We start from the raw sequence: 26,823 nt of genomic DNA on the forward strand, positions 1-26,823 counted from the left end.
TTGATTTCATAAAAAATTGAATTATTGGGGTTCTTTGATATTCCAAATCTAACTGTGTATTTAGATTTTTAATTTTGGGTCCCGTTTTTTAAATTGGTCTACATTAAGGTCCAAAGGGTCCAAAATTAAACTTAGTTTGATTTTAACAAAAATTGAATATATGGGGTTCTTTGATATGCTGAATCTAACCATGTTTTTGATTTTGGACATTGGACCATAATAGGTAAATTAAAAAAAATCAAGTTCTTAGACCACATTCTTTCTGTGTCAGAAACCTATGCTGTGTCAAATATTTAATCATAATCCAAATTCATAGCTGTATCAAGCTTGAATGTTGTGTCCATACTTGCCCCAACTGTTCAGGGTTCGACCTCTGCGGTCGTATCAAGCTGCGCCCAGCGAAGCATTTTATTATAAATGGATTAAAAATTACCATCATTAATCATGATTATCTCCCCTTTACTTTCCACACGTAAAATTAGAGTTATCTCCAATTTCATGTGACTGAAAAAAATGAGTAAGCAGGAAAACACTTGATTAGTTGTGGAAAGTGACGTCATGAACAATTATTTAAATAGCTTCGTAATATGGCTGTCCGGATCTTACTCGTGGTTGACTTATAAGATTTTCCTTCCTGTACAGTTACCCGGTCTAAATCTGACAGTCGTGCATCAGCGAAAATCTGACATGGAGCTGAAAGGAAGAGTGCTTGTATACTCCATCACAGGTTGCCCCCACTGTATGAGAGCTAAAAACACGTTACAACAACATAATATTCCCTATAATGACATAAATCTTGACAACTTTCCACAATGTAGAGAAGATGTGAAATCTAGAACAGGAAGAAGTACTGTACCCCAGATATTCTTTAATGCAACACATGTTGGTGGAAATGATGATCTCGAAAAGTTGGTAAGTCTGTTCTGTATTATATTCCAGGTCTGTTGACTCCATCTCCAAAATTCTTATTAAAAAAATCATTTTGGACAGTAAAAAGATCCATACTGAAAAGTACATGTAGGATGTTTTACCTTCCCCTCTTCGAGGTTTATACAACATGCATGAAATCAATGTATCTCCTGTACTTGTTGATCGCAATACTGTTATACCAGTATTGTCTGCAATAGTAAGACATAATAGTGTCCTGTAAAAAAGGTTCGCCTGGACAGTTTTTCACAGATGTAAAGTACTAAATAAAGAGTTTTGTCAGGGGTGGATTTAAGGGGGATGTCCCTCTTATGGAACTTTATTTATGGTTATAATTAATTCAGACTTTTTACCGGTTCCACTACAAATTTTGTCTAGTTTGGAGGCCTGTGGGCCCCCCCTTCTTCAAAATTATGGATCCGCATCTGTTTGTCTCTTTAAAGTGGACAGAATTTTACAGCAACAGTTATGAAATAGCATGAATAAGTGTCCTCCCACAGTCCTTACACAATACTGGAATAAAAATTTTGTTCCAGTATTGTAAAAAAAATTAAAAAGACACTATCATGACAATACTGATAGTATGGTTGCAGTAATACTGGGCTATGTGATTTTTGAAGTTTTTTTTCACAAAATAGTCAAGATATATTGTACATTGTGTAGTTTCATAGTATTATTCAATAATTTATTGCTAAATATATATATCTAATACAATCGAGTCTTTTCTGGGGGTAAAAATTGAATTTCTTCCATTTCTCCAATACTTTTATCATGTGTTTATATAGGAAGAATATAATGAAGTTTTGCCCATTTTTGGGATACTTTGGTTATTTCCCAGCTACAGTGTATGATTGAAGCAATCCATAGCTTGAAAAAATTTTAATTTAATCTTAGTGTAGTATAGAATCGAATAGAATAGATATACTTTATTCCAAATTAAAGGGCCCACAAGGGGCAACATGAGATTATAACATTACACATATTAAACATGTTAAACAAATACAAACATGACAAAAGAACTATTCAGAGGGAAAGAATTACTTGATTGATAGCATTTAATGACACTCACAAAAAAAAAAAAAAAAAACATATTATTTATCTATGTCTTGTATATGTTGTTAAAGTCAATAGGAAGGTCAATAGCATTTACATAAATTAATATTATAAGTTATATGGTTCGCTACTGACCCCCTACGGATCCATAGAGGGTCACCACGTGACGGCGTTAAACCAATCACAACGTGATAATTTACCCGCGTTGCGATAAATATACATATCTTAGATAAGATTAAGATAGAGTTTTCGGCAAATGATCATATAAAAATTTACTCATAAAATATAAAATATCCTTGTCCTCGTTATTTGATATAAAAAAGAACTTTTCCTCAAATAACTGGTTAAAATTTTTCACTTTACTAGATATAAAGGTAAAAATTTCTTTTCTCTCAATGTGGTATTTGTCACATTTAATTAAGAAATGTAATTCATTTTCTACCTCATTTTTTCCACATTTACAACAAATTCTATTTTCTCTTGATATGTTTTTATATCTTCAAGTTTCTATAAATAATTTGTGTGATGATATTCTTAATCTGCAAAATGCTTTTCTTAAATGAAAGTTTTTAATCACACTAAGATAATTCTCTGAACCAAAATTTCTTTTTACAGATAAGTAAGTATCTTATTTTCCAATTCCTGGATTTATACTAAAAAATCTTTTCTTAATTTGTAATATCCTTTCAGTGCTTTTTTATAAAGCTCATTTTTAGTCAATGAAAAACTTCCTGAAGCTGAAAAATGTATACCTTAATATTTATTACTGGACACACATTCTAAAGTAGAATTATAAAAAAAAATTTCTATGAGTGAATTGTAAAATTTTAATTGCTTCCAATCATGCTGCTAGATAGACACCCTCAGGGAACAAGTCCCCCACATTAGTATAAATTAAAATGCTGATCATTGTTCTACAATCAAATTTGTGTTATAATCTGAATATTTACTTTATCAATTAATGAAGTACATATGCTAAAATTGCACTTTTTAGCATTAATCAAAAATTTATGAATAGTCAGTTTCTTTACAATAGTGTTTACGTAGGTTATGAAGCTAGTTCTGACAATATTGGTTCTCAAAGTGTAAACAAAGAAATCAAAACAGACCAATCACATTCAACATGTCTCATTGGCAATCATACCACATCTCCTTTTTATACGACTGTAAAAAAAAATTTGCGGTCGTATATTGGTATGACGTTGGCGTCGTCGTCGTCCGAAGACACATTGGTTTCCGCACTCTAACTTTAGTTTAAGTAAATGGATCTCTATGAAATTTTACCATAAGGTTCAATACCACAAAAGGAAGGTGGGGATTGATTTTGGGGGTTATGGTACCAACAGTTAAGGAATTAGGGGCCAAAAATAAGCATTTTTGTAACTTCCAGACATAACTTGTGTGTTAGTGTATGGATCTCTCTGACATTGTACCACAAGGTTCCATATCACAAAGGGAATGCTGGGATTGATTTTGGGGGGAATTGCCTCCAAATTTTAGGAATTAGGGGCCAAAAAGGGGCAAAAAACAAGCATTTTTCTAGTTTCCAGACAATAACTTGTGTTCAAGTGTATGGATCTTTATGAAATTGTACTACTAGGTTCCATATCACAAAGGAAAAGCTGGAATTGAGTTTGGGGGCAATTGCCCAAAACTTTTTGGAATAAGGGGCCAAAAATAAGCATTTTTCTAGTTTCCAGACAATAACTTGTGTTCAAGTGTATGGATCTCTCTGAAATTGTACTGCAAGGTACCATATCACAAAGGGAAGGCTGGGATTGATTTTGGGGGTAATTCCCTCAAAATTTTAGGAATTAGGGGCCATAAAGGGGCAAAAAAACAAGCATTTTTCTAGTTTCAGGACAATAACTTGTGTGTAAGTGTATGGATCTTTATGAAATTGTACTGCAAGGTTCCATATCACAAAGGGAAAGCTAGGTTTGAGTTTGGGGGTAATTGCCCTAAATGTTTAGGAACTTGGGGCCAAAAAGAGGCCAAAAATAAGCATTTTTCTAGTTTCCAGACAATAACTTGTGTTCAAGTGTATGGATCTCTCTGAAATTGTACTGCAAGGTACCATACCACATAGTGAAGGCTGGGATTGATTTTGGGGGTGATGAATCATAAGGGGGTTCAAAAAATATGGGGGGGGGATTTTTTTTTTCATTTTTTTTCTTTAAAATTTTCCATTTTAAATTGGTTATTCTGATTTATATATAAAAGCAAATAATAATGATATGGTTTGAATAGGTAAATTAAAAATTTTTAAGTTCTTAGACCACATTCATTTTGTGTCAGAAACCTATGCTGTGTGAAATATTTAATTACAATCCAAATTCAGTGCTGTATCAAGCTTGAATGTTGTGTCCATACTTGCCCCAACTGTTCAGGGTTCGACCTCTGCGGTCGTTTCAAGCTGCGCCCCAGCGGAGCATTTTATTTTATGATAATATGTTCATATAGAAAAAATATGAGATACAATGATTGAACAAACACAATTAAACTTTAACCTTTATCAATACAAAAAAGAAAGATTGAAAGGATAATTTCTTAACTTTTAAGAAGCTTTAGAAATAACTTTACTGTAAAAAGCTGGGTGTGAATAACAACTTTTTATTTAAATTCCTGGATGTAAAACGATATACTTCCACAGTTAATCTCTACATTTGTGATAAAATTTACTAAAAGTTTGAACAATTAAGCATATATATCTGCTGTAAAAGATTTTTTTTAAATGAAAATATTTCTTTTATTGAAATGGAGGTTGTTTTAGTCTGTCTGATGGTTTTATACAATCCTGCTTTAAAAATGCTTTCATGGCTGATGCTCTATTTTGTGAATAATATCACAAAACAAAAGTTTTAAAACATAAAAAAAACCACAGGTACAAGAAAATGCAAAGAAACTTTTTAATATCCAACTTAAAGTTAAAATGGGGAAAAAATAATCATTTTTAAAATAATGAATTTAAATATCATGTTTTAGTAATGTTTTGTAAAGAAGCCTGATGAACATGATGCAATGGTTCTCTTGTTTCAGTAGATGACTGTTTAAAAGACAAGAGATCTGATTATTGCAGTTTGAACTATTGAATATAAGTAATTTCAGTTATTCATTTTTTTTTAAAACTCCAGGGAATGTGTATGTTTAAGAACTGAGTCTTATTAAAGTATTAGAATGCACATTCATATTATATTTTATGTCTACATCATAGCAAAAAAATCAAACAGAAATTATCATGACTTGCAAAGATCCTTTCCAAAGTATTCATTTCATCAGTAATAATTAAGTTTAAAATTGAGGTATTGAACATAAGATCAATGTTAAATTCTGAGCTCCTGATTGATTTTTCGTCAAGTATATTTATAATATCAACAGACCAGATCCAGATCGTGATTAGATGATTTAAAAGTGCATTGATCGTATTATGAATAGAGTGAAGAAACAGAACATTGCTATATCTGTAAAATCCTGTTTTAGTGTAATTTATTCGTTTTTGAAAGAAAAATGTAATTATTTATTTCATCATAATGTTTATAAAAATTATAAATAAAAAAAATACATCACTAATGTTGAGAAAATGCGCATGACTTGAAATATCTCAGCCATTAGAACCAATAATATATTAAATACAAAAAGCTTTCCAAATACCGTTTCGATTCCTAACATCACTGAAGAGACATTAATTGTTTTTATCCAACGCAATCATAGGTATGAACGTTGTTTTCAATTTAGACTTGATTAAATACAAAAAGTATACTCTTGTTACTATTGAGTGTAGTATCATGTACATGACGACCCTACATTCCTTTGCCAAACAATAGAGACATTAATTTAAAGAGCATAGAACTTGTCTTGTAAATGTAGCAGAAAAAACTTAACAAAAGGTTTGGACACATCAGTAGGCATGATATATATAGTTGTTAATTTCTGTGTCAAATGGTCTCTTGTGGAGAGTTGTCTCATTGGCAATTATACCACATCTTATTTTTATATGAATGGAGGGGAGGCCCTTATCATATGAAAGGCTGATGAAAGGTCTATATCAGTCTTTATTTCTGACTCAAAAATATGCATAGATAATTTTAAAACCTTGCATCTTATATGAGGATGTGGAATTACAGAATCAAGAATGATGGACCAATGCTACAGAAAAATGTGGCAAACAAATAAAGAATGAGAGATAAATAGGCATAAAAATAAAGAATAGAGAAAAATGGGGTGCTAGAATAGAAAGAATGGAGAATAATGGGCAAATTTTATAAAGAGTAGAGAATAACGGCTAAGAAAATTAAGGAATGCAGAATACATGAGATTCCAATTTCGATTTTATGAATGAACTAATTTGGAAGAAAATATTTTATAGGACATTGTGACGTAAAGAAATTTGCTTTGTGATGTGTAATTTCTCTATGAAAAAGAGGCAATTATTGAAGGACTACCCATTCAGATCCTCTTATACATGTATAAGTAAATGATTTTACATAATACATAGTTTGGCTTTTACACTCTCACATTATTTAAACTTAAGTTTTTGACAATAGGAAAAAATTCAAAGAATGAATAGTGAAATACATGTATGCATCACTTTTTAAAACTTTTCTACATCAATAGCCAGAAATCAGGAGAAATTGACAGTTAAAATTTTTTTCTGCTAAAATAAAAGGAATTTGAATCGGGAATAATTTTGAATTCTGGAAAATTGATAAGAAATGTAAGATGAAAACTAACCCAACTAAATAGGGTTAGTCATGTGTGCATGGCTATTAAGGTTAACTTTACTTTCACTGAGATCTATATTTCAGTTAAAACTAACTAACCCCCCTTTAGCCATGCATGTATGGTTAACCCTTGTAAATTGGGTTAGTTTCATTATACATTTCTTATCAATTTCCCAGAATTCAATATTATTCCAAATTCAAATAATTTCTTGTTTAAATGTGTTTTATCAAATAATCTAATAATAAACATTTTTGTTGAATCTGTGTACGGGGAATATCCATTAATTGCAATAGTTACATGTGATGCTATATTTCAGGTTTTCCATTTTTACCGTGCAAAGACACTTATATAATTAATTATGGATTTTATGTCAAGTACAGCACAGGGAATGCATATTCCTCACTAGCAATTTTTCAGTACATGATCATGTATATATATTTCATGTTAAAAGAAAATTTCAAAAATTAGTGTGGGGTCATTCTTGGGCCATTTTTAATAATCTTTGTACCACTAGAAGCAGAATTGATTGGGTTTGTTAGTTGTGTGCAGTACCTAGAGTCATCACTGCTTCCATCATATGTTAGTTAATTTTTTGTTTGAAAATTAACATTTTCAACATCTTCTTTGGCTGCCAGAAGCCATCTTTGATTCTGATTGGCTAATATTACATCTATCAAACTACAAGGAAAAATGTCCTTTGTTTAAAAGACCATCTATAAATGATCTTCATTTAATTTTGATTGGGTGGAAAACTTGATGGCATTGGTTGTACATAGTCATGATAGTTCCTATTGAAACACTTTGGAAAATCACATTTTCATCTGAACCAAAGGTTGACTGGAGTAAAGAAATATGGTCAACACTTGACTTCAACTCTCTACTATTAATTAAACCCTTGCTTAAGAGGGGTGTCTGTTTGGCTGTTCAGGGTGTATAAGTACACAGTTAATGTTACATCCAGTGGGGACGGGATGTTAAATCTGAAGTCTTATGTAGGGAGAGTGCCATGCTCTCTAGTTTGCCACAAGGGGCAATATTTGATTTGGATTGGCAAATTTTTGAAAGTCTTCACTGAATCTACATGGCAAAATGTATGGAAAACTAGGGGATTGTTGAATATTAACCATCTGTAGAAAAATATGTTAGAAATTATCTTCTCTGTTCTCTTGAGCAATTAAGGAATACATTTGCCAGATGAGCAATCAAAAATCATAAGTAAAGCCTTTCTTCTTTGCAGCAATGTCAAGTATTCAAATATAGGCAAAGTCATTTGAGCAATTACTCAATTTCTTGCTCAGAGTAACTTTCAATGAATATTATTATGAGTTCATTTTGTGCAAACATTGTTTAGACAAAACATGCATAATACACCTCAATAAATGTAATTAAATGTTTTATTTATTTTTTCATTGTATTGAGCAAAGAATTTCATCTGAAGTAATTAGTCTTTTGTTTGTCTAATTGAGCCTGGGAATAGATTCCCTTTTAAGGCAAAGTACATGTAGGTAGATGGATGGTATTTCTGATTTTGATGAAATTTGTATGCTTTTAGAACTTGTTAAACTGCATATCAATATATTTCAAGATACAAAATGATTCATGTAGTTTTTAAACTTAAAAGAAATGCAACAGATTAAAATAAATTTAGAAATATGCATGGCTCTGCCGTTTTATTGCAGATTACAGACAAACCAACCTTTGCTGCATTGGTTAAAGAAGTGCAAGAAAATGAGGTTCCAGCAAGTGCCCCTCAGCCGCCAGATCCCAGCACAGCTGTAAAAGATACTGGTAAAATATTAATGCAGGATACAATGACCAAATATAGACACACTTAACAAAATCTTATTGCTAACTATTAATGTACAAAAAGGTTTTGATTCATTCATACATTATGAAAAGTAAGTTATTTCATTTACAATGAAGTTGCTTTAGATGAACAGGAACTGACTTCAGCAGTACATGTTGTAATTTATAAGTGAACATTTTTAGTTTCTTATATTGATGCTAGTAAACCATTTTAACCTTGTAAATGGAGGTCCATTGCTTCTTTGTTTAAGACCTTCTATGTACTTTTAAGACGAAAAAACAACAATGAAAACTTATCTTCTTTTATATAAGGTTACTTCCAAGTACTTCATTGGATAGATTTCTTTTATATATTGGCCTTGTATACCTCTTTTTATATTTTATATGGGATGCTGGTCAATAATTTCCTTTGTCTGTATGCTCATTTACTTCATGTCAACAATAGAAACTTAGACACTGGACTTGAGGTTATATGAAGGTTAACAACAAATTTGCAAAAGAATTTGTACATGTACCCATTAATTTTTTCCCCATCTCTTGGTATCCATTAACTTTTACAAAATCTTCTGCTCTGAAACTACTGTTTCAATTAGAACCACACATGGCCACAATCATCCTTGGGGTATCTAGTTAAAAAATGTGTTCAATGCCTTTCAACCAACATGACTGGCATGATTAAAAATAGAACATAGGGTAAAATGCAAGTTTTGTCTATTATCTTGACAACTGCTATAGATAGAGTAAATCTGACAGCATTAGAAATGTTCAGAATATTGAGATCTATCCACTGATTTTTTACACCAAAACTGTCAGACAATTCTTTTTAGGAGTTATTGCTCTTAACTGATTATTTTAACTAACCATTTTTGCCTATTATATTGAAAATTGTACCAAATACTAAGAATGAAACTTTAAATGGCAATAAGATGAGCAAGACAAGATCTTCAAAGAAGATAAACATGACCTATTCTTGGTTCAATTTCTTACAGGAGTTTTAGCCCCTAAATGACGATTTTAACCAATTTTTGCAATGTTGGCTATAATATGGATTAAAAAAACGGTAAAATGCTAAAAAAATCAACAGGACAAGATCTGAAAAATTGTCAAGATGGCAGAAATAGTAGATTGACTCCTTATAGGAGTGATTACCCTTTAATGATGATTTTTGTCGAGCCTTCGACTTTTGTCGAAAAAGCGAGACATAGCGATCCTACATTCCGTCGGCGTCGGCGTCGTCGTCGTCGGCGGCGTCCACAAATATTCACTCTGTGGTTAAAGTTTTTGAAATTTTAATAACTTTCTTAAACTATCCTGGATTTCTACCAAACTTTGACAGAAGCTTGTTTATGATCATAAGATAATATTCAAAAGTAAATTTTGTAAAAAAAAAATTCCATTTTTTCCGTATTTTACTTATAAATGGACTTAGTTTTTCTGCCAAGAAACATTACATTCACTCTGTGGTTAAAGTTTTTGAAATTTTAATAACTTTCTTAAACTATCCTGGATTTCTACCAAACTTGGAAAGAAGCTTGTTTATGATCATAAGATAGTATCCAGAAGTAAATTTTGTAAAAAAAAAACACCATTTTTTCCGTATTTTACTTATAAATGGACTTAGTTTTTCTGCCAAGAAACATTACATTCACTCTGTGGTTGAAGTTTTTGAAATTTTAATAACTTTCTTAAACTATCCTGGATTTCTACCAAACATGGAAAGAAGCTTGTTTATGATCATAAGATAGTATCCAGAAGTAAATTTTGTAAAAAAAAAATCCATTTTTTCCGTATTTTACTTATAAATGGACTTAGTTTTTCTGCCAGTTAACATTACATTCACTCAGTGGTTAAAGTTTTTAAAATTTTAACAACTTTCTTAAACTATCCTGGATTTGTACGAAACTTGGACAGAAGCTTGTTTATGATTAAAAGCTAGTATCTAGAAGGAAATTTTGTTAAAATTTTGTTTGATTTTTTCTGTATTTTACTTATAAATGGACTTTGTTTTTCTTCCAGTTAACATTACATACAGTCTGCAGTTTAAGTTTTTAAAACATTTATTAGATTCATAAACTATCCTGGATTTTTACCAAACTTGGACAGAAGCTACTAACAATCAAAAGATAGTATAGAGAGGAATATTTTTATTTATTTTTTTCCTCATTTTTGTTGAGCCTGCGATTAACAGCAAAAGTAGGCGAGACACTGGGTTCCGCGGAACCCTTACGAATTTTTACCAATTTTTTGCATATTTGGCCAAAATTATAATAGATAAAGAAAAATTGTAAACAGCAAAAATTATCACCAAGACAAGATCTGCAAATATATCAGCACAGCTGAAATTTCAAAAGACTCCTTATAGGAGTTTTTGCCCTTAAATGATGATTTTTACCCAATTTTTGCATAATATGTAAAAACTATAAAACTGTGGATTCATTATTATTAGTTTGATACCAATTTTCATGGATTTGGTGGGTAAATGTAGACTGCAAAATTAAATGTTTTACAAAATGCAAATTTTTTTATTGGCATATCTGCAGAATTTGGCAAAACCACAAAATCAAATATCCACCAAAAAGCAATTTTCCCTCAACCCATGAAAATATATGAATCCACAGAAGATAGAGAGAAAGAGAAAACAAAATTTGATCAGCAATACAAGATCAACAAAAAAGAGAAAACTAGTCATGAATTATACAAATTACTGGAAGCATCAGGAAAATGTTATTGGTAGATTACACTGGCATAGTATCTATGAAAAAAAGAAATAGCTTTTTTCATGTAACAAATGTTTCCCTTTGCTAAACAATATGAAATTGAAAACAAAGTGTAATTTGTAAATGTGCTTGTTTGTTTTCTTCGGGACAAATAAGTATATTCCTGCTTTGTACATGCACACACAATTTATTTTTAGGATATGTGTTGTTTAGTCTTTTTCTTGACAATTAAGCATATTCTTGCTTTGTACATGCACACACAATTTATTTTTAGGTGCTGTAAGTTATTTTCATGTGGACCACAGTTGGCCTTATTTTAGTTTGGCATATTACAGACTTTTTATACTTTTTATGCCCCCACCATTACTGGGGGGGGGGGGGGCATTAAGTGTTACCCTTGTCCATCCGTACATCCAACCGTCTGTAAGTACGTCCCGAATCTTTAGTTTGCCTCAACCAAATGTTATGAAACTTAAACACAATGCTTATTACCACAAAACACAGATCAAGTTTGATTTTGGGTGGCATCATTTTTACCGTTCTCGAGTCATGCCCCTTTATAACGTTATATGCAAGCTGGGGCATCATCTGTGTCCCATGGACACATTCTCCATTTATGTTGTAATTTTCAATAGATAACTTTTACAGATCTCTCTGGATTTACATGCGAACTAGATGAATATGCTCAGTTAGTGAAAGATCTGCGTGCAAGTGGTATAATTAAAGATAATAGACAAGGATTGCTGACTGTCCATAAAAACTCATTCAGTGGCAAAGAATTTGTGGACTGGATAGTAAAAACAAAGGAGTTAGGTTAGTATAACAATTGTAGTTAATATGTATCAGCTTAATTTGGGACTGCATTAAAGACGAAGGAGCTCTATAGTTTATACTTTGTCAGTCTGTCCCTCAGTCAACGTCATCAATAACTTTGTCAAAACTTCATAGAATTTTATGAAAGTGTAATGGGTGATGCCAAATTGGTATTTTTTTTTCTTTTAATTGTCTGTGTTTTACTGACAAATGGACCTTGTTAGCAGTCAACATTTAGATACAGTTGAATAATAAATTTGTTGACAAGGAATGTTATGGAACTTGGACAAAAGCTTCTTCAAGATCCAGAAATAGCATCTGAAGAAAAAGTTATGAATTTTTTTATTGTTATCTATATATTACTGATAAATAAACTTAGTTTTTGGCAGCAACATTACTTTGACAGCAGCAATAGCAGACAAGACACAATGGCTTTCCCCTGTACCGTTTACAATATGTAGGACTTTTTGTTGATGTAAGATCTTTGTTAGTCTGTGAAGACTCTCAAAGGTTCAGAACTTAATATATGACTTTGACACCTATTTATTACTGAACTCTCATGCTGACCTTTAGATGTTTTTTGTGTAAATTATGTTGTTAAGTTGCTGCCTTATTGATATATATTCTACATTCCTATTATTCAATTTTTTTCTGAATTGACAGTATGGCATAGAATTTACCTCAAACTGATCTTGTATTAAATAAATTATGATTATACATAATTTTGCCGTACTAGTGAATCTTGTCAAATAAAAACTAAAACAGTGAAATGGATTTCAGCAGCTAGATGATCAAAGTAAGGATCTTAATCAAATTACCTATATAATAAGCAGTATTTGATAAATTTGTTCAATATATAATATATCACACTTTTGGCAAATCTCTTTTTTAGATATTCAATAAAATTTCATGACATACACTGTATGACAGTATTGTGTAAAATTTTTAAAAGACAGACATTTGTAAACCAACATACTTTTGTGTAGTGTATATCCTTAACAGCATTGATAAATTTGATGATTAATCACACCAAAAAGTATGATATAGATTTAAACTCTAACTCAAGTTGAAAATAATATGTAGACTGATAAATTATTACTTCACATTTAACAGAATAAACCTATTCTTTTTTAGACAGATCTGTTGCTATAGAAATGGGCCAAGCATTAATAGACAAACACTTCGGACACAATGTTAAATCACAGGAAACATTCCAAGATGCTGATGTTTATTATAGACTTTTAGATGATGATGAAACAGAGGCATTAAATTCAGGGACCATGTCAAATTGTGAACCTAGACCCGGTCAGTATGTTTTTATCATTTTATGCCCCCACGACAATATGTTGGGGGCCATATTAATTTACCCATCTGTATATTTTGTAGGTAGTTCTTACACATTAGAGAGGTGTGCATGTCCACAGGAATTTGATTTTTGTCGAGCCTGCGACTTCTGTCGCAGAAAGCTTGACATAGGGATAGTGATCTGGCGGCGGTAGAGGCGTTAACTAACTTCTTAAAAGCTTAATATTTCAGAAGGTAGAAAACCTGGATGCTTCATACTTTGTACATAGATGCCTTATGATATGAAATTTCCGTCTGTCATATGTCATTTACCTCATTCTCATGGTTCAGTAACTACTTGAAAAAAAAGTTAAGATTTTTTAATGCCCCCGCCGCATTAAGTTTTACCCTTGTCCGTCCGTACGTCCCAAAATTGGTTTCCGTTCTCTAACTTGAGTTTGCCTCAACCAAATGTTATGAAACTTATACACAATGCTTATTACCACAAAACATAGATCAAGTTTGAATTTTGGTGGCGACACTTTTACCATTCTTGAGTTATGTCCCTTCATAAACATAAAAATTGCTGAATTTTTCATTTCCGTTCTTTAACTTTAGTTTGTCTCAACCAAATGTTATAAAACTCATACACAATGCTTATTACCACAAAACATAGATCAAGTTTGAATTTTGGTGGCATCACTTTAACCGTTCTAGAGTTATGCCCTTTATAAATGGAAAAATTGCAATATTTTTAGTTTCCGTTCTCTAACTTAAGTTTGCCTCAACCAAATGTTATGAAACTTATACACAATGCTTATTACCACAAAACACAGATCAAGTTTGAATTTTGGTGGCGTCACTTTAACCATTCTATAGTTATGCCCCTTTATAAATGGAAAAATTGTTAATTTTTATTTTCTTCTAAATATCAAGTAATTTTTAAAATTGGAGTCATCTTCCTTTGTCTATGATTATAGTTGAATCAACTACAATCAATGCTTTATACAATGCAATGTTTAATTTTTACTTCCACTGATAAAACACAAATCAAGTTGAATTTGGGTAGTGTCACTTTAACCATTATTGAGTTATACCCCTTTATAAATCAAAAGATTGCAAAATTTTTAGTTTCCATTCTGTATCTTAAGTTTGCCCCAACCAAACATTATGAAACCCATACACAATATTCATTACCACAAAACTAAGATCAAGTACAAATTTTTTGTTTCCGTTTTCTAACTTTAGTTTGCCTCAACCAAATGTTATGAAACTTATACACTCGGCTTATTACTACATAATACAGATTAAGTACGAAATTTGGTGGCGACACTTTTACCATTCTTGAGTTATGTCCCTTTATAAACATAAAAATTGCTGAATTTTTCGTTTTCGTTCTCTAACTTTAGTTTGTCTCAACCAAATGTTATAAAACTCATACACAATGCTTATTACCACAAAACATAGATCAAGTTTAAATTTTGGTGGCGTCACTTTAACCATTCTAGAGTTATGCCCCTTTATAAATGGAAAAATTTTTAATTTTTATTTTCTTCTAAATATCAAGTAATTTTTAAAATTGGAGTCATCTTCCTTTGTCCATGATTATAGTTGAATCAACTACAATCAATGCTTTATACAATGCAATGTTTAATTTTTACTTCCACTGATAAAACACAGATCAAGTTGAATTTGGGTAGTTTCACTTTAACCATTATTGAGTTATACCCCTTTATAAATTGAAAGATTGCAAAATTTTTAGTTTCCATTCTGTAACTTAAGTTTGCCCCAACCAAACATTATGAAACCCATACACAATATTCATAACCACAAAACTAAGATCAAGTACAAATTTTTTGTTTCCGTTTTCTAACTTTAGTTTGCCTCAACCAAATGTTTTGAAACTTATACACTCAGCTTATTACTACATAATACAGATTAAGTACGAAATTTGGTGGCAACACTTTTACCATTCTTGAGTTATGTCCCTTTATAAACATAAAAATTGCTGAATTTTTCGTTTCCGTTCTCTAACTTTAGTTTGTCTCAACCAAATGTTATAAAACTTATACACAACCATTCTAGAGTTATGCATGTTCAAAAATAGAAAAATTGCAGAATTTTTAGTTTATGTTCTCTACTTAAGTTAGCCTCAACCAAATGTTATGAGACTTACACACAATGCTTATTTCCACAAAACTCAGATCAAGTTCAAATTTGGGTAACGTCACTTTTACCGTTCTTCAGTTATGTCCCTTTATAACTATATGATATGCAAGCGGGGGCATTATCTGTGTCCACATGTGGACACTATCTACATTTATTGTAATGTTAGTTTCTCTCTTATTATACCCCATGCAACCAGTTGCGGAGGGTATAATGTTTTTGACCCGTCCGTCTGTCTGTCCGTCCGTCTGTCAGTCCGTCAGTCCTGTTTCTTGTCATCGCAACTCCTCTCAAACCACACAACAGAATTTCACAAAACCTTTTTAGATAATAAGGACATACTATGTAGTTGTGCATATCGACAGAAAATTACGATTCAATTCTTTTTCTAGGAGTTACGCCCCTTTGAACTTATTTACTTTAATGTACTACTGCAACAGTTTGTCATCGCAACTCCTCTCAAACCACACAACAGAATTTCATGAAACCTTTTCAGATAATAAGGACATACTATGTAGATGTGCATATTGACAGGAAATTATGATTCAATTTTTTTTTCTTACACTTATTTTATTTCTCCAATGACAATGTGGGGACGTGGGGTATGTGAGCGCGCTCACTAAGGTTATTTCATTATGAGTTAAAGGTTAACTATATTTGGTATGTGCGTACCTTGCAAGGTCCTCATGCCTGTCAGACAGTTTTCATTTGACCTCGACCTCATTTCATGGATCAGTAAACAAGGTTAAGTTTTCGTGGTCAAGTCCATATCTCAGATACTATAAGCCATAGGTCTACTATATTTGGTGTATGTAATGATTGTAAGGTGTACATGTCCAACTGGCAGTTTGCATCTGATCTTGACCTCATTTTCATGGTCCAGTGGTTAAAGTTAAGTTTTTGTGTTTTCGTCTGTTTTTCTAATGTACTGTATGCAATAGGTCAACTATATTTGGTGTATGGAAATATTTTACGATGTACATATCAGTCTGGCAGGTTTTATTTGACCTTGACCTCATTTTCATGGTTCATTGCTCAATGTTAAGTTTTTATACGCCCGTTTACGGGGCGTATTATGGTATACCTCTGTCCGTCTGTCGTCAACATGTCGCACATTAACTCAAAAATGCTTTAACCAATTTGCATAAAACTTTGGTGAATTGTTTATATCTATTGATGTGAGCTCCCTTTCGTTTTTTATAAATTTTAGATTTTACGTTTCCGAGTTATGGGGTTTTATTCATTAAAAAAAGGGGGATTTTCCAGTTTTCGGACAATAACTCAAGAATGCTTTCACACCAACTTGCAAGAAATTTTGGTTAATTGTTTATATCTATTGACATGAGCTCCCTTTTGATTTTTATAAATTTTAGATTTAACGTTTCCAAGTTACGGGGTTTTATTCATAAAAAAAGGGGGATTTTCCAGTTTTGGGACAATAGCTCAAAAATGCTTTCAGCAGTTCTCATGAAACTTTGATGAATTGTTGACATCTATTGATGTAAGCTCCCTTTAGAATTTTATAAATTTTAGATTTTACATTTCCGTGTTATGGGGTTTTATTCATTATAAAGGGGGGATTTTCCAGTTTTCAAACAATAACTCAAAAATGCTTTCAGCAATTCTTATGAAACTTTGGTGAATTGTTTATATCTATTGATGTAAGCTCCCTTTAGAATTTTATAAATTTTATTTGTTTATAGTCTGACAACAGATTTACTAAGTATTGCACAACAGCATAGTGTATTGCACAACAGCAAGAAATCTTTAATTGAATATAAATTCAATTCATATAACCAATTTCAAGTTCTTTGACTACATTTATTCAGAAACCTATAATACGTCAAATATTTAATTACAATCCAAATTCAGACCTGTATCAAGATTGAATATTGTGTCCATTTTTGCCCCAACTGTTCAGGGTTGGACCTCTGCGGGCGTATCCAGCTGGGCTCAGCGAAGCAGTTTATTTTGTATTGGTCTGTTTTTCTAATACTTTCTGCAATAGGTCAACTGTATTTGGTGTATGGAAATATTTTACCATGTACATATCAGTTTGGCAGGTTTTATTTGACCTTGACCTCATTTTCATGGTTCATTGTTCAATGTTAAGTTTTGTGTTTTGGTCTGTTTTTCTTAAACTTTAGGCAATAGGTCAACTATATTTGGTGTATGGAATGATTGTAAGGTGTGTATGTCTGTCTGGCAGGTATCATCTGACCTTCACATCATTATTATGGTTCATTGGTCAATGTTCAGTTTTCCTGGCTAACTTTGTTTCTTAGATACTATAGGATAGGCAATCGGTCAACTATATTTGATGCATAGAATGATTTTGAGGTGTACATGTTTGTCTGGCAGGGTTCATCTGACCTTGACCTCATTTTCATGGTTCATTGGTCTTATGAAATTTCCATGGTTTGGTCTGTTTCTTCATATTATAAGCAATAGGTCATCTATATTCGGTGTATGGAATGATTGTATTAAAGGTGTACATTTATTTCCGGCTTGGTATATCTGACCTTGACCTCATTTTCTTGGATCATAAATGTTAGTTTGATACTTGTAGTAAAACTTTATATTTAGGACTATCAACATAAAATCAATGGTCAGTATAGTAGGCGAGACATTTCATCGTGTGCACTCTTGTTTTCAAATATTTTCAAAATGCCAGGTATTTGGACTTAGTCATTTTTTGGTACTAGCTGAATTAAGAGATCATGGTTTGTCCAGCTATCTCCTCCTAAAGTTTTTGAGCTACAGCTGTAATATTTTGTAGGTTGTTTGTACACATAAGAGAGGTTAGGATTTTGATTTTATTTAAATATTCTCAAAATGCCAGGTATTTGGACTTAGTCATTTTTTTTTGTACTAAAAGTCAGAAAGGGGGGATGTTAGATATTCACATCGTCCATATCTAGTTTCATATAGATATGATTTGTTAGTTCCTGGGTAGGCATTATATTTTTCAACATTTTACACCTTGCTTACCGTTTGAGAGTGACTTATATGTCCACTTCAAAAAAGTCAGAATTTTCCTATTATAATGGGAGTATTTCTTTCCTGCCATGCTCTATGATTTTTTTACACTGATAGGCTGTTGTCTGCTCTATGGTCGGGTTGTTGTCTCTTCGACACATTCCCCATTTCCATTCTCAATTTTATTAATAGTATATTTGTCAACATTTTACCCCTTACTTGTTGTAAAGGTAAAAATATATATAAGACATCCCAATGTTTTTAAAAAATGAGCATAGAGCATGACATTATAAAGATATTTCTTAAACAGGACATCATATAAGAATTACAATTAATGTTTTTTTTCAGCTGGTGAAGTTGGTGAGGACATAAGGAAGTTAATTCTAAAGATTTACAATGTGTTTCTGTCCAAGGATGGCAGGGTAAGTCAAATATTGACTATTGTACAAAAGAATACAATTTTAAAAGTTAAAGGACAGTAAATGCTTTTAAAAATATTTCATGTAAGAATTAAGATAAGACGTGATTTAGCTGTTCATGTTGAACATGTTGAAGTCAATTTTTTTGGGGGGGGGGTTACATTATTAGGGTGTATATTTTTTATGGTTTGTAAATGACAGATACAAAATATAATTGACGTTGGTGATATATATTTTGACGCAGCTGAGTTGCCATTAAGTCCATGCATGACAGGATAAAATAAAAATAGTAATCTTGACTTTAAGAACAGTCCTGCTAACATATAACAAACAGCAAAACATTATTCAGCTTCTTCATTGAGCTCGGGCATAATGATATTTTTCAAACATTAAATAATTTCATATATAACAATTTGAGATGACCTTGTAATGAACAAATTTATGATCCTATCTCAATTGATGTTAGAGGAATATAAGGATGATAATTTTTTTCGCTTTTAAGATTCATAAGGATCCTGAGGGATTGATTGCATGAAAGTTCCTTCAGCATTGGTCGAGTTTGAATCTAATGTGCCTTGTAACTCAAGTTTTATATTCCAAAAGTGCATGCTTAGTAGATCAAAATATTTCAATACTTTCTGAATAACCCAAAATACATGTTGAGCAATTATTCTGGACTCAGGGCAAATATCAAAATTCCCAAAAATTTGGCACAGACGATTTCTATGTGTTTATAAGACTCCAGTTGTCACTAATTTACCTGTTATCAGGAAAATGCTTTCACCAATAAGTCTGCCCCGACTGGAAATATCAAATTTCAAACATTCTGCACAATCCCTATTTATAGTGTTTACATTTTACCAAGTTTCAAGATTCTGTGATCTGCAGTTGTTAAGATTATTCTGACGTTTGTGCGTAAGGTGAACAACAAAACATTATCCTTGATGCTTCATTGGATATACAACATTTGTAAAACACCATATTAATTTTAACTGAAATTGCAAGAATTCTTGTATACTTTCATTTTCTTTCTTTCCAGAAAGTAAATTATAGAGGAATTTCAACTTCAAGTGAATTTGAGGTGTACAAAACTCGTACGAAAGAACTTCAGAGAGTGCAAATAGCCACTGCTAGTCGGGAGGAGAAATTAGCTTTCTTCATCAACATCTATAATGCTCTTGTTGTCCATGCTAATGTGGCATTGGGTCCTCCTAACGGACTCTGGCAAAGATATAAGGTAAAGAAAAATGTCATCGTAAAGGACTTGTGCAAAGATACTTGGTGAAAAAAAAAACTGTACTAAAGGACTCCAGCAAAGATATAAGGTCAAGAATTTACCTCCAAAATGTTTTATTAGTGCTGTTTATTTCTACTGTCTATGCATTTAAACCTAGTTTTGTAATAACAGGACACGCTTAAAATTTTATTAGTTATTAAGCTTTGGTTATATGATGTAATGTGAGGAAAAGTTCAGTGAAAATGGAAATTGATTAAAAAATTGCTACTTTTACATGTCTTCTTTTTTGTGAAAAGTAGAATTTTTTTTCCAGTTTTGTATTCTTCATTACTTCAATGTTTATGCTATATTTAGAAATGAAAAATATGATTTACATATGTACATCTCTTACATTTTATTAAAACCATTGCCTAAAATAATGATTAGGGCCCTTGGTCATAAAACTTTACTCAGTACTCGGGAGTACAATATTTGTGCTTGAAAGACCAAATCCAGTATTTTGATTGGTTGATTTCTGAGCCTGAGTGATGGTAGTTTTTTTTATGACTGCAAGGCCTGATCTGTTAACAGAAGACATGTTTTTTTTCATTAAAAACAATTTTTTATCTTTCAGTTTTTCAATACAGTTAAATATATAATTGGAGGACATTCCTATTCTTTACAAGATATAGAGAATGGAGTTTTGAGGGCTAATAGGAAAGGTGTTGGTAAGTAATGACGTTTGATAATCTCTTGTTTAAAACATGAATGTTAGTTTTTTTAAAATAGTACATTGCAGAAATGCTAAGTTGTTGTGGTAACTTACAGATAAGAATTAAAGTACTGAGGTTGTGTAAATATTGTTTGATATATTATGTCATGCCATATAAAAAAAGTATGTGATGTGCAATATCTTACTGTTACAGGTATGTTCACCAAGCCATTTTCAAAGAGTGATCCAAGATTTAAAATAGCATTGGAGAAACATGAACCACTTATCCATTTTGCTTTGGTGTGTGGAGCCAAAAGTTGTCCACCAATAAAAACATATTCTGTGGAGGTTAGTTATCTCTTAAACTAAAGCAGTTCGAGCAAAACTGAAAAGTGTGACAAGCACAGGTCAAGGTGAAATTTTCAGAAAACCCATTTATGAGTTGTTGCTCCTGAAATGTCAATTTTTAGAAAAATCTGTTTTTCTATATCTAAAAAACTAAAAAAAAATTGAGCAAATCTGATATTAGTCAAAATGATCAACAGGTCAAGGTCTATCTCCTAAAGAATTTTCAGAAAAATTGGACTACCAATTTTGAAGTCATTGCCCCTGAAATGTCAATTTTTTGCAAAGTTTTATTTTATTATTTTGAAAACTATAACAGATAATGAATAGTAAAATTGTCAAAAACATTGAGTCAGATCTACAAATAAGTGAACATGTGTAAATTGTCAATTGACCCCTTATAAGAGTTATTGCCTTTGAATTATACACTTTTTTGCATTTTTGCAAATACCATACAGCGATTTCTTTTCACGGTCATAAAATTTCACAATTAGGAGGCAACAAAGTATACAAAAATTTTTTGCTGTTTTTATTTTGGTGGATACTTATCCCCAATTAAATATTTTGGCGGATACTGAAATAGTTGCAGTTAAAAGTTGTAAAAATTGACAGCAAGAAAACAGTGAAAAATGTCTTTGCTGTAGTTCTGTATAAATACAAGACATGTCTTTGCTGTAGTTCTGTATAAATACAAGACATGTCTTTGCTGTAGTTCTGTATAAATACAAGACATGCCTTTGCTGTAGTTCTGTATAAATACAAGACATGTCTTTTCTGTAGTTCTGTATAAATACAAGACATGCCTTTGCTGTAGTTCTGTATAAATACAAGACATGCCTTTGCTGTAGTTCTGTATAAATACAAGACATGCCTTTGCTGTAGTTCTGTATAAATACAAGACATGTCTTTGCTGTAGTTCTGTATAAATACAAGACATGTCTTTACTGTAGTTCTGTATAAATACAAGAAATTAAAAGAAATAATTATTTTAATAGAACAATGTAAAAATAAATACATATGATAACGAAAAACAATATTGGAGGTAAAACACAACTTTTGAAATGTCAAATATTTACAAAAACATCTCAGATTTACTTGTCTCATTACTTCTTTGCTAGCAGAAGTTTGTCTTCAAGATATTAGAATTGGGATAGAGTATCGTTATTATCAGTCAATCAAACAAGTGTCTGTTGTTATGGTTTACATGAATGATGTCTTATTTATTGTTTATATTCCGATACAGTTAATCAATAGATACCGGTAACATAGATATTTGTCACAGGTGTACAAACTTCTTGTAAATGTTATGGTTGATAAGTTAAGAAATTGACGGGACCTTTGATGTACTAATTAGGTTATAAAATTATCAGTGTGACTTACAAACTCTATACAATTTGACACTAATTAATAAGGGTAAAATACCTGACATAGTACCTTAAACTCTTATATTATTTGACACTCATTAATAAGGGTAAAATACATGAAATAGTACCTTACACTCTTATATTATTTGACACTAATTAATAAAGGTAAAATACCTGATAAGTACCTTACACACTTATATAATTTGAGACTAATTAATAAGGGTAAAATACCTGACATAGCACATTAAACTCTTATACAATTTGACACTAATTAATAAGGGTAAAATACCTGACATAGTACCTTACACTCTTATATAATTTGAGACTAATTAATACGGGTAAAATACCTGACATAGCACATTAAACTCTTATACAATTTGACACTAATTAATAAGGGTAAAATACCTGACATAGTACCTTACACTCTTATATAATTTGACACTAATTAATAAGGGTAAATTTCCTGACATAGTACCTTACACTCTTATACAATTTGACACTAATTAAAAAGGGTAAAATACCTGACATAGTACCTCACACTCTTATATAATTTGACACTAATTAATAAGGGTAAAATTCCTGACATAGTACCTTACACTCTTATACAATATGACACTAATTGATAAGGGTAAAATACCTGACATAGTACCTTACACTCTTATATAATTTGACACTAATTAATAAGGGTAAAATTCCTGACATAGTACCTTACACTCTTATACAATTTGACACTAATTAATAAGGGTAAAATACCTGACATAGTACCTTACACTCTTATATAATTTGACACTAATTAATAAGGGTAAAATTCCTGACATAGTACCTTACACTCTTATACAATTTGACACTAATTAATAAGGATAAAATACCTGACATAGTACCTTAAAATCTTATATTATTTGACACTAGTTAATAAGGGTATACTTATGTATGTTCAATAACATTTGGCATTTATGTTTTAAAACTAACATATACCGTTATTGACCTGTCGACCTAAAAAAAAAACCCAGATCTTCCACAAAATGCTTTAGCAATTGGAAAGTAAGAACGTATGCATATATTTCACAGAATTTATTTCCACAATTTTCATTTATCCGTGAAAATAAGCGAAAATGAACACCCCGCGAAAAATAACCCTGTATACGTTACTATAGAAGATGGATAAAATATTTCAGTAGTGAACTGTTCAGCAAAATTAAATCTGCAATTAAGTAAACATAACTGAAATCATCAATATGCTCCTTCTGGAAGTAATTGTTCTTGAAAGACGTTTTTCATCCATTTTTGCATAAACTGTATTTGAGAAACTGTGAAAAGCAAAATAAGATCAACAAATAAGTCAACATGGGCAAAATCGTTAATTGACCTCTTATAGGAGTTATTGCCCTTGAAAGATGATCTTTATAGATTAATGCAGAAACCATCATAGATAGAGAGAAACTGTAAATGTCAAAAATGCTTAGCAAAATTAGCATAAATTACAATACAATACTTCCCATTGAACTTTTATTATATAACAGCATATTTGTGACTTATACATTTTTGTGCACGTTACTATTATCCTTCCAGGGTATATATGAGGAGTTAAAATCAGCAGCAGAAGCTTTTCTGGAGGGAGATGATGGTGTTTTTATTGACATGAAAAAGAAGCAGATAAAATTATCAAAAATATTAGACTGGTACCAAGAGGATTTTGGCAAAAATAAAGAAGAGGTAACAGATTGATAATTAAATAATACATTGATGACAGTTGGAGTTTGAACAGAATTTTAGATCACATATATTCATTGATAGTTTTGTAGTGACCAGATAAACTTAAGGCTTAACAATTGTTCATGTCAGTGACAGTCCAATATGTCTGTCTTGGCCTTTGAATGGTGAAAATTATTTTGGTGAAATAAGAACTGAAAAAGATTTAAAGGCTTATTGTATTTTATTTTTTTCAAATGATAAGGACAAAGCTACTTGATTAAGTAATGTTAAAGGTAGAATATCAGTTTCAAGTTATTACTCATATTCATATTTTAGGTTGTACAATGGATCATAGCTCATATTGCAGAGAGTGATAAGAAAAAACAGCTGGAAGAACTTGTTGCTGGTAAAAGTTACAAAGTCAGCTATCTAGAATACAACTGGGGAACCAATGATTAAAGATACACTGCCAATTTATACTTGCCATTTGATATTAGATTTAGTTTTTTATCAAGAATATGTTGTATGCAATAAACTTAATTTGCAAATTGACAGATGTAAACTCATTTGACTATTCCTCTAACCATTGTGATCTGTAACCTATTTCAGCATAACAAACATCAAGTGAAAATTATTTGATATCTTCAAAAGTAAAAATTAAAGCCTTAAAATGTTCATAGATATTTAATTTGAGTTGGAGTAACAAATTATTAAGAATCTTGAATTTTAAATTAAACATGCCTTTAACATTTAAAGCAGATAAATTTTTGTTTTTGTTGTCTTCCATTTTTTAGCTCACCTGGCCCATAGGGCCAAGTGAGCTTTTCTCATTACTTGGCGTCCGTCGTCGTTAACTTTTACAAAAAATCTTCTCCTCTGAAACAACTGCGCCAAATTTATCCAAACTTGGCCACAATCATCATTGGGGTATCTAGTTTTAAAAAATGTGTCCGATGAACCCGCCTGCCAACCAAGATGGCCGACATGGCTAAATATAGAACATAGGGGGTAAAATGCAAGTTTTGTCTATTATTTTGAAAACCGTTATAAATAGAGAAAATCTGACAGAGGGCAGAAATTTTTAGAATGTTGAGCTCTACCAAATCTTCATATACGTCAAAACTGTCAGACGACTTCTTACAGGAGTTATTGCCCTTAAATGACAATTTTTTTTTGTCTATTATCTTGAAAACTATAATAGATAGAGAGTGACTTTAAATTGCAAAAATGATCAGCAAGATAAGTTCTACAAATAAGTCTCATGGTCGAAATCGTCAGTCGACTCCTTATTAGAGTTATTGACTTTGATGACGATTTTTACCAATTTTTTGCGTTTTTGCCTTATATCTTAAAAATAATGATAAGATAGAAACTTTAAATCACAAAAAATGATCAGCAGGGCAAGATCTACTAACAAGTCAAATTTTGCGGATATAGTTAGTAGACTGTCACTCTTTACAGGAGCGTTTGCCCTTGAATGAGGATTTTTTTTACCCTGTTTTGTGTGTTGAGCAAAAACTAAAGAAGATAGAAACTAAACAGACTAAATGATCAGCAATACAAGATCAACAAAACAGAGATTTTTGTCATGAATTCTATTCCGTCTACAATGTTGGAGAGTGTCCTTTGTTGAATATGCACATAGACCAAGGTGAGCAACACAGGCTTTTTAGAGCCTCTAGTTTTAATAAAAGTAATTCAGATATTTTTAAAGAATAAATGATAAATAACATAAAACTTGCACTAACATTGAGCCTTAGCCATCAGTTCAATTACAAACCATATAATTGCTGATCAGGATGAAAGTATTTCAGTAAATTTGGAATGTAATTTGAATACAGTGTCATGAGTTGATTGCAGTAGGTCAGAATATGACTAGAATTTATCTTAAATTTATCTTTGATATTAAGGACACTCCTGTCTAAGCTAATCAGCAACAATAATGTGAACAAGCAATAGATACAGTTGGTTGGATTTGAGAATTTAGTGATGAGTCTTTTGAATGAAAATCCTGAGTTTCTTGTTTCAGTTCACATGATCAATTTGCAGATAAATTCTTAACTCTTGTTTAGCAATAATGAATTGAATTCAGAATCTCAATTTTGGAAAAACAAAAGCACCATATACTAGATTATCTGAATTTATCTAAATGCATTGCTGGTCAATGTTAGATAAAAGGTTTTTTTTCTGAAAATATTATGATCACCTATAAATTCCTGTATATCAGCTATGAAATGATATGAATTTTAATACATATTGACATTATTGTAGCCTTGCTTTGTCTGTGATACTAAATGACAATTTTATGTATATTTTTTTATATCTTTATTTCTTAATAAATTCTTTTTACCTGTTGTATTTCAGTCCTTTTATATGAGAACAAACACACTTCAAAGTAGAGTTTCTTAATCAGATGGATATGAAACTGAAATTGTATCAAAATACCCTTTAAGCTTGTTCTGTTATATTTTTTTGTGGAATATACTTCATGTCATCATCACAGCTGAACATTTTACCTTTTTTTGGTGTACAAGATGTTTAGACATAACATACACACCAAAGCATTAATATAATCCTTCCACAATTTGGTTGGGAGAGGGAAAAAAGA

General features: G+C 31.4%; 1 protein-coding gene across 1 annotated transcript; it reads left to right on the top strand.

Annotated features, from left to right (window-relative positions):
- Nucleotides 1-511: 511 nt before the first annotated feature.
- On the top strand, nt 512-26,569 carry LOC127730963 (uncharacterized). The gene is made up of 10 exons (XM_052239603.1): nt 512-912; nt 8,382-8,490; nt 11,874-12,038; nt 13,173-13,343; nt 18,816-18,889; nt 19,926-20,123; nt 20,737-20,830; nt 21,029-21,162; nt 24,093-24,236; nt 24,552-26,569. The coding sequence occupies exons 1-10, from the start codon at nt 559-561 to the stop codon at nt 24,672-24,674; spliced, it is 1,566 nt and encodes a 521-aa protein (XP_052095563.1). The 5' UTR covers nt 512-558; the 3' UTR covers nt 24,675-26,569.
- The last annotated feature ends 254 nt before the right edge of the window (nt 26,570-26,823 follow it).

Source organism: Mytilus californianus, unplaced genomic scaffold (genome assembly GCF_021869535.1).
Source record: "Mytilus californianus isolate M0D057914Y unplaced genomic scaffold, xbMytCali1.0.p SCAF_1, whole genome shotgun sequence".
NCBI classification, from domain to species: domain Eukaryota; kingdom Metazoa; phylum Mollusca; class Bivalvia; order Mytilida; family Mytilidae; genus Mytilus; species Mytilus californianus.

Excerpts from the sequence above, each read along its gene's own strand:
- LOC127730963 (XM_052239603.1), top strand. The coding sequence starts at position 559 with ATGAACAATTATTTAAATAGCTTCGTAATATGGCTGTCCGGATCTTAC. Across the intron at positions 20,124-20,736 it reads GACTCTGGCAAAGATATAAG|TTTTTCAATACAGTTAAATA; the intron begins GTAAAGAAAAAT and ends TTTATCTTTCAG. Across the intron at positions 24,237-24,551 it reads TTGGCAAAAATAAAGAAGAG|GTTGTACAATGGATCATAGC; the intron begins GTAACAGATTGA and ends TTCATATTTTAG.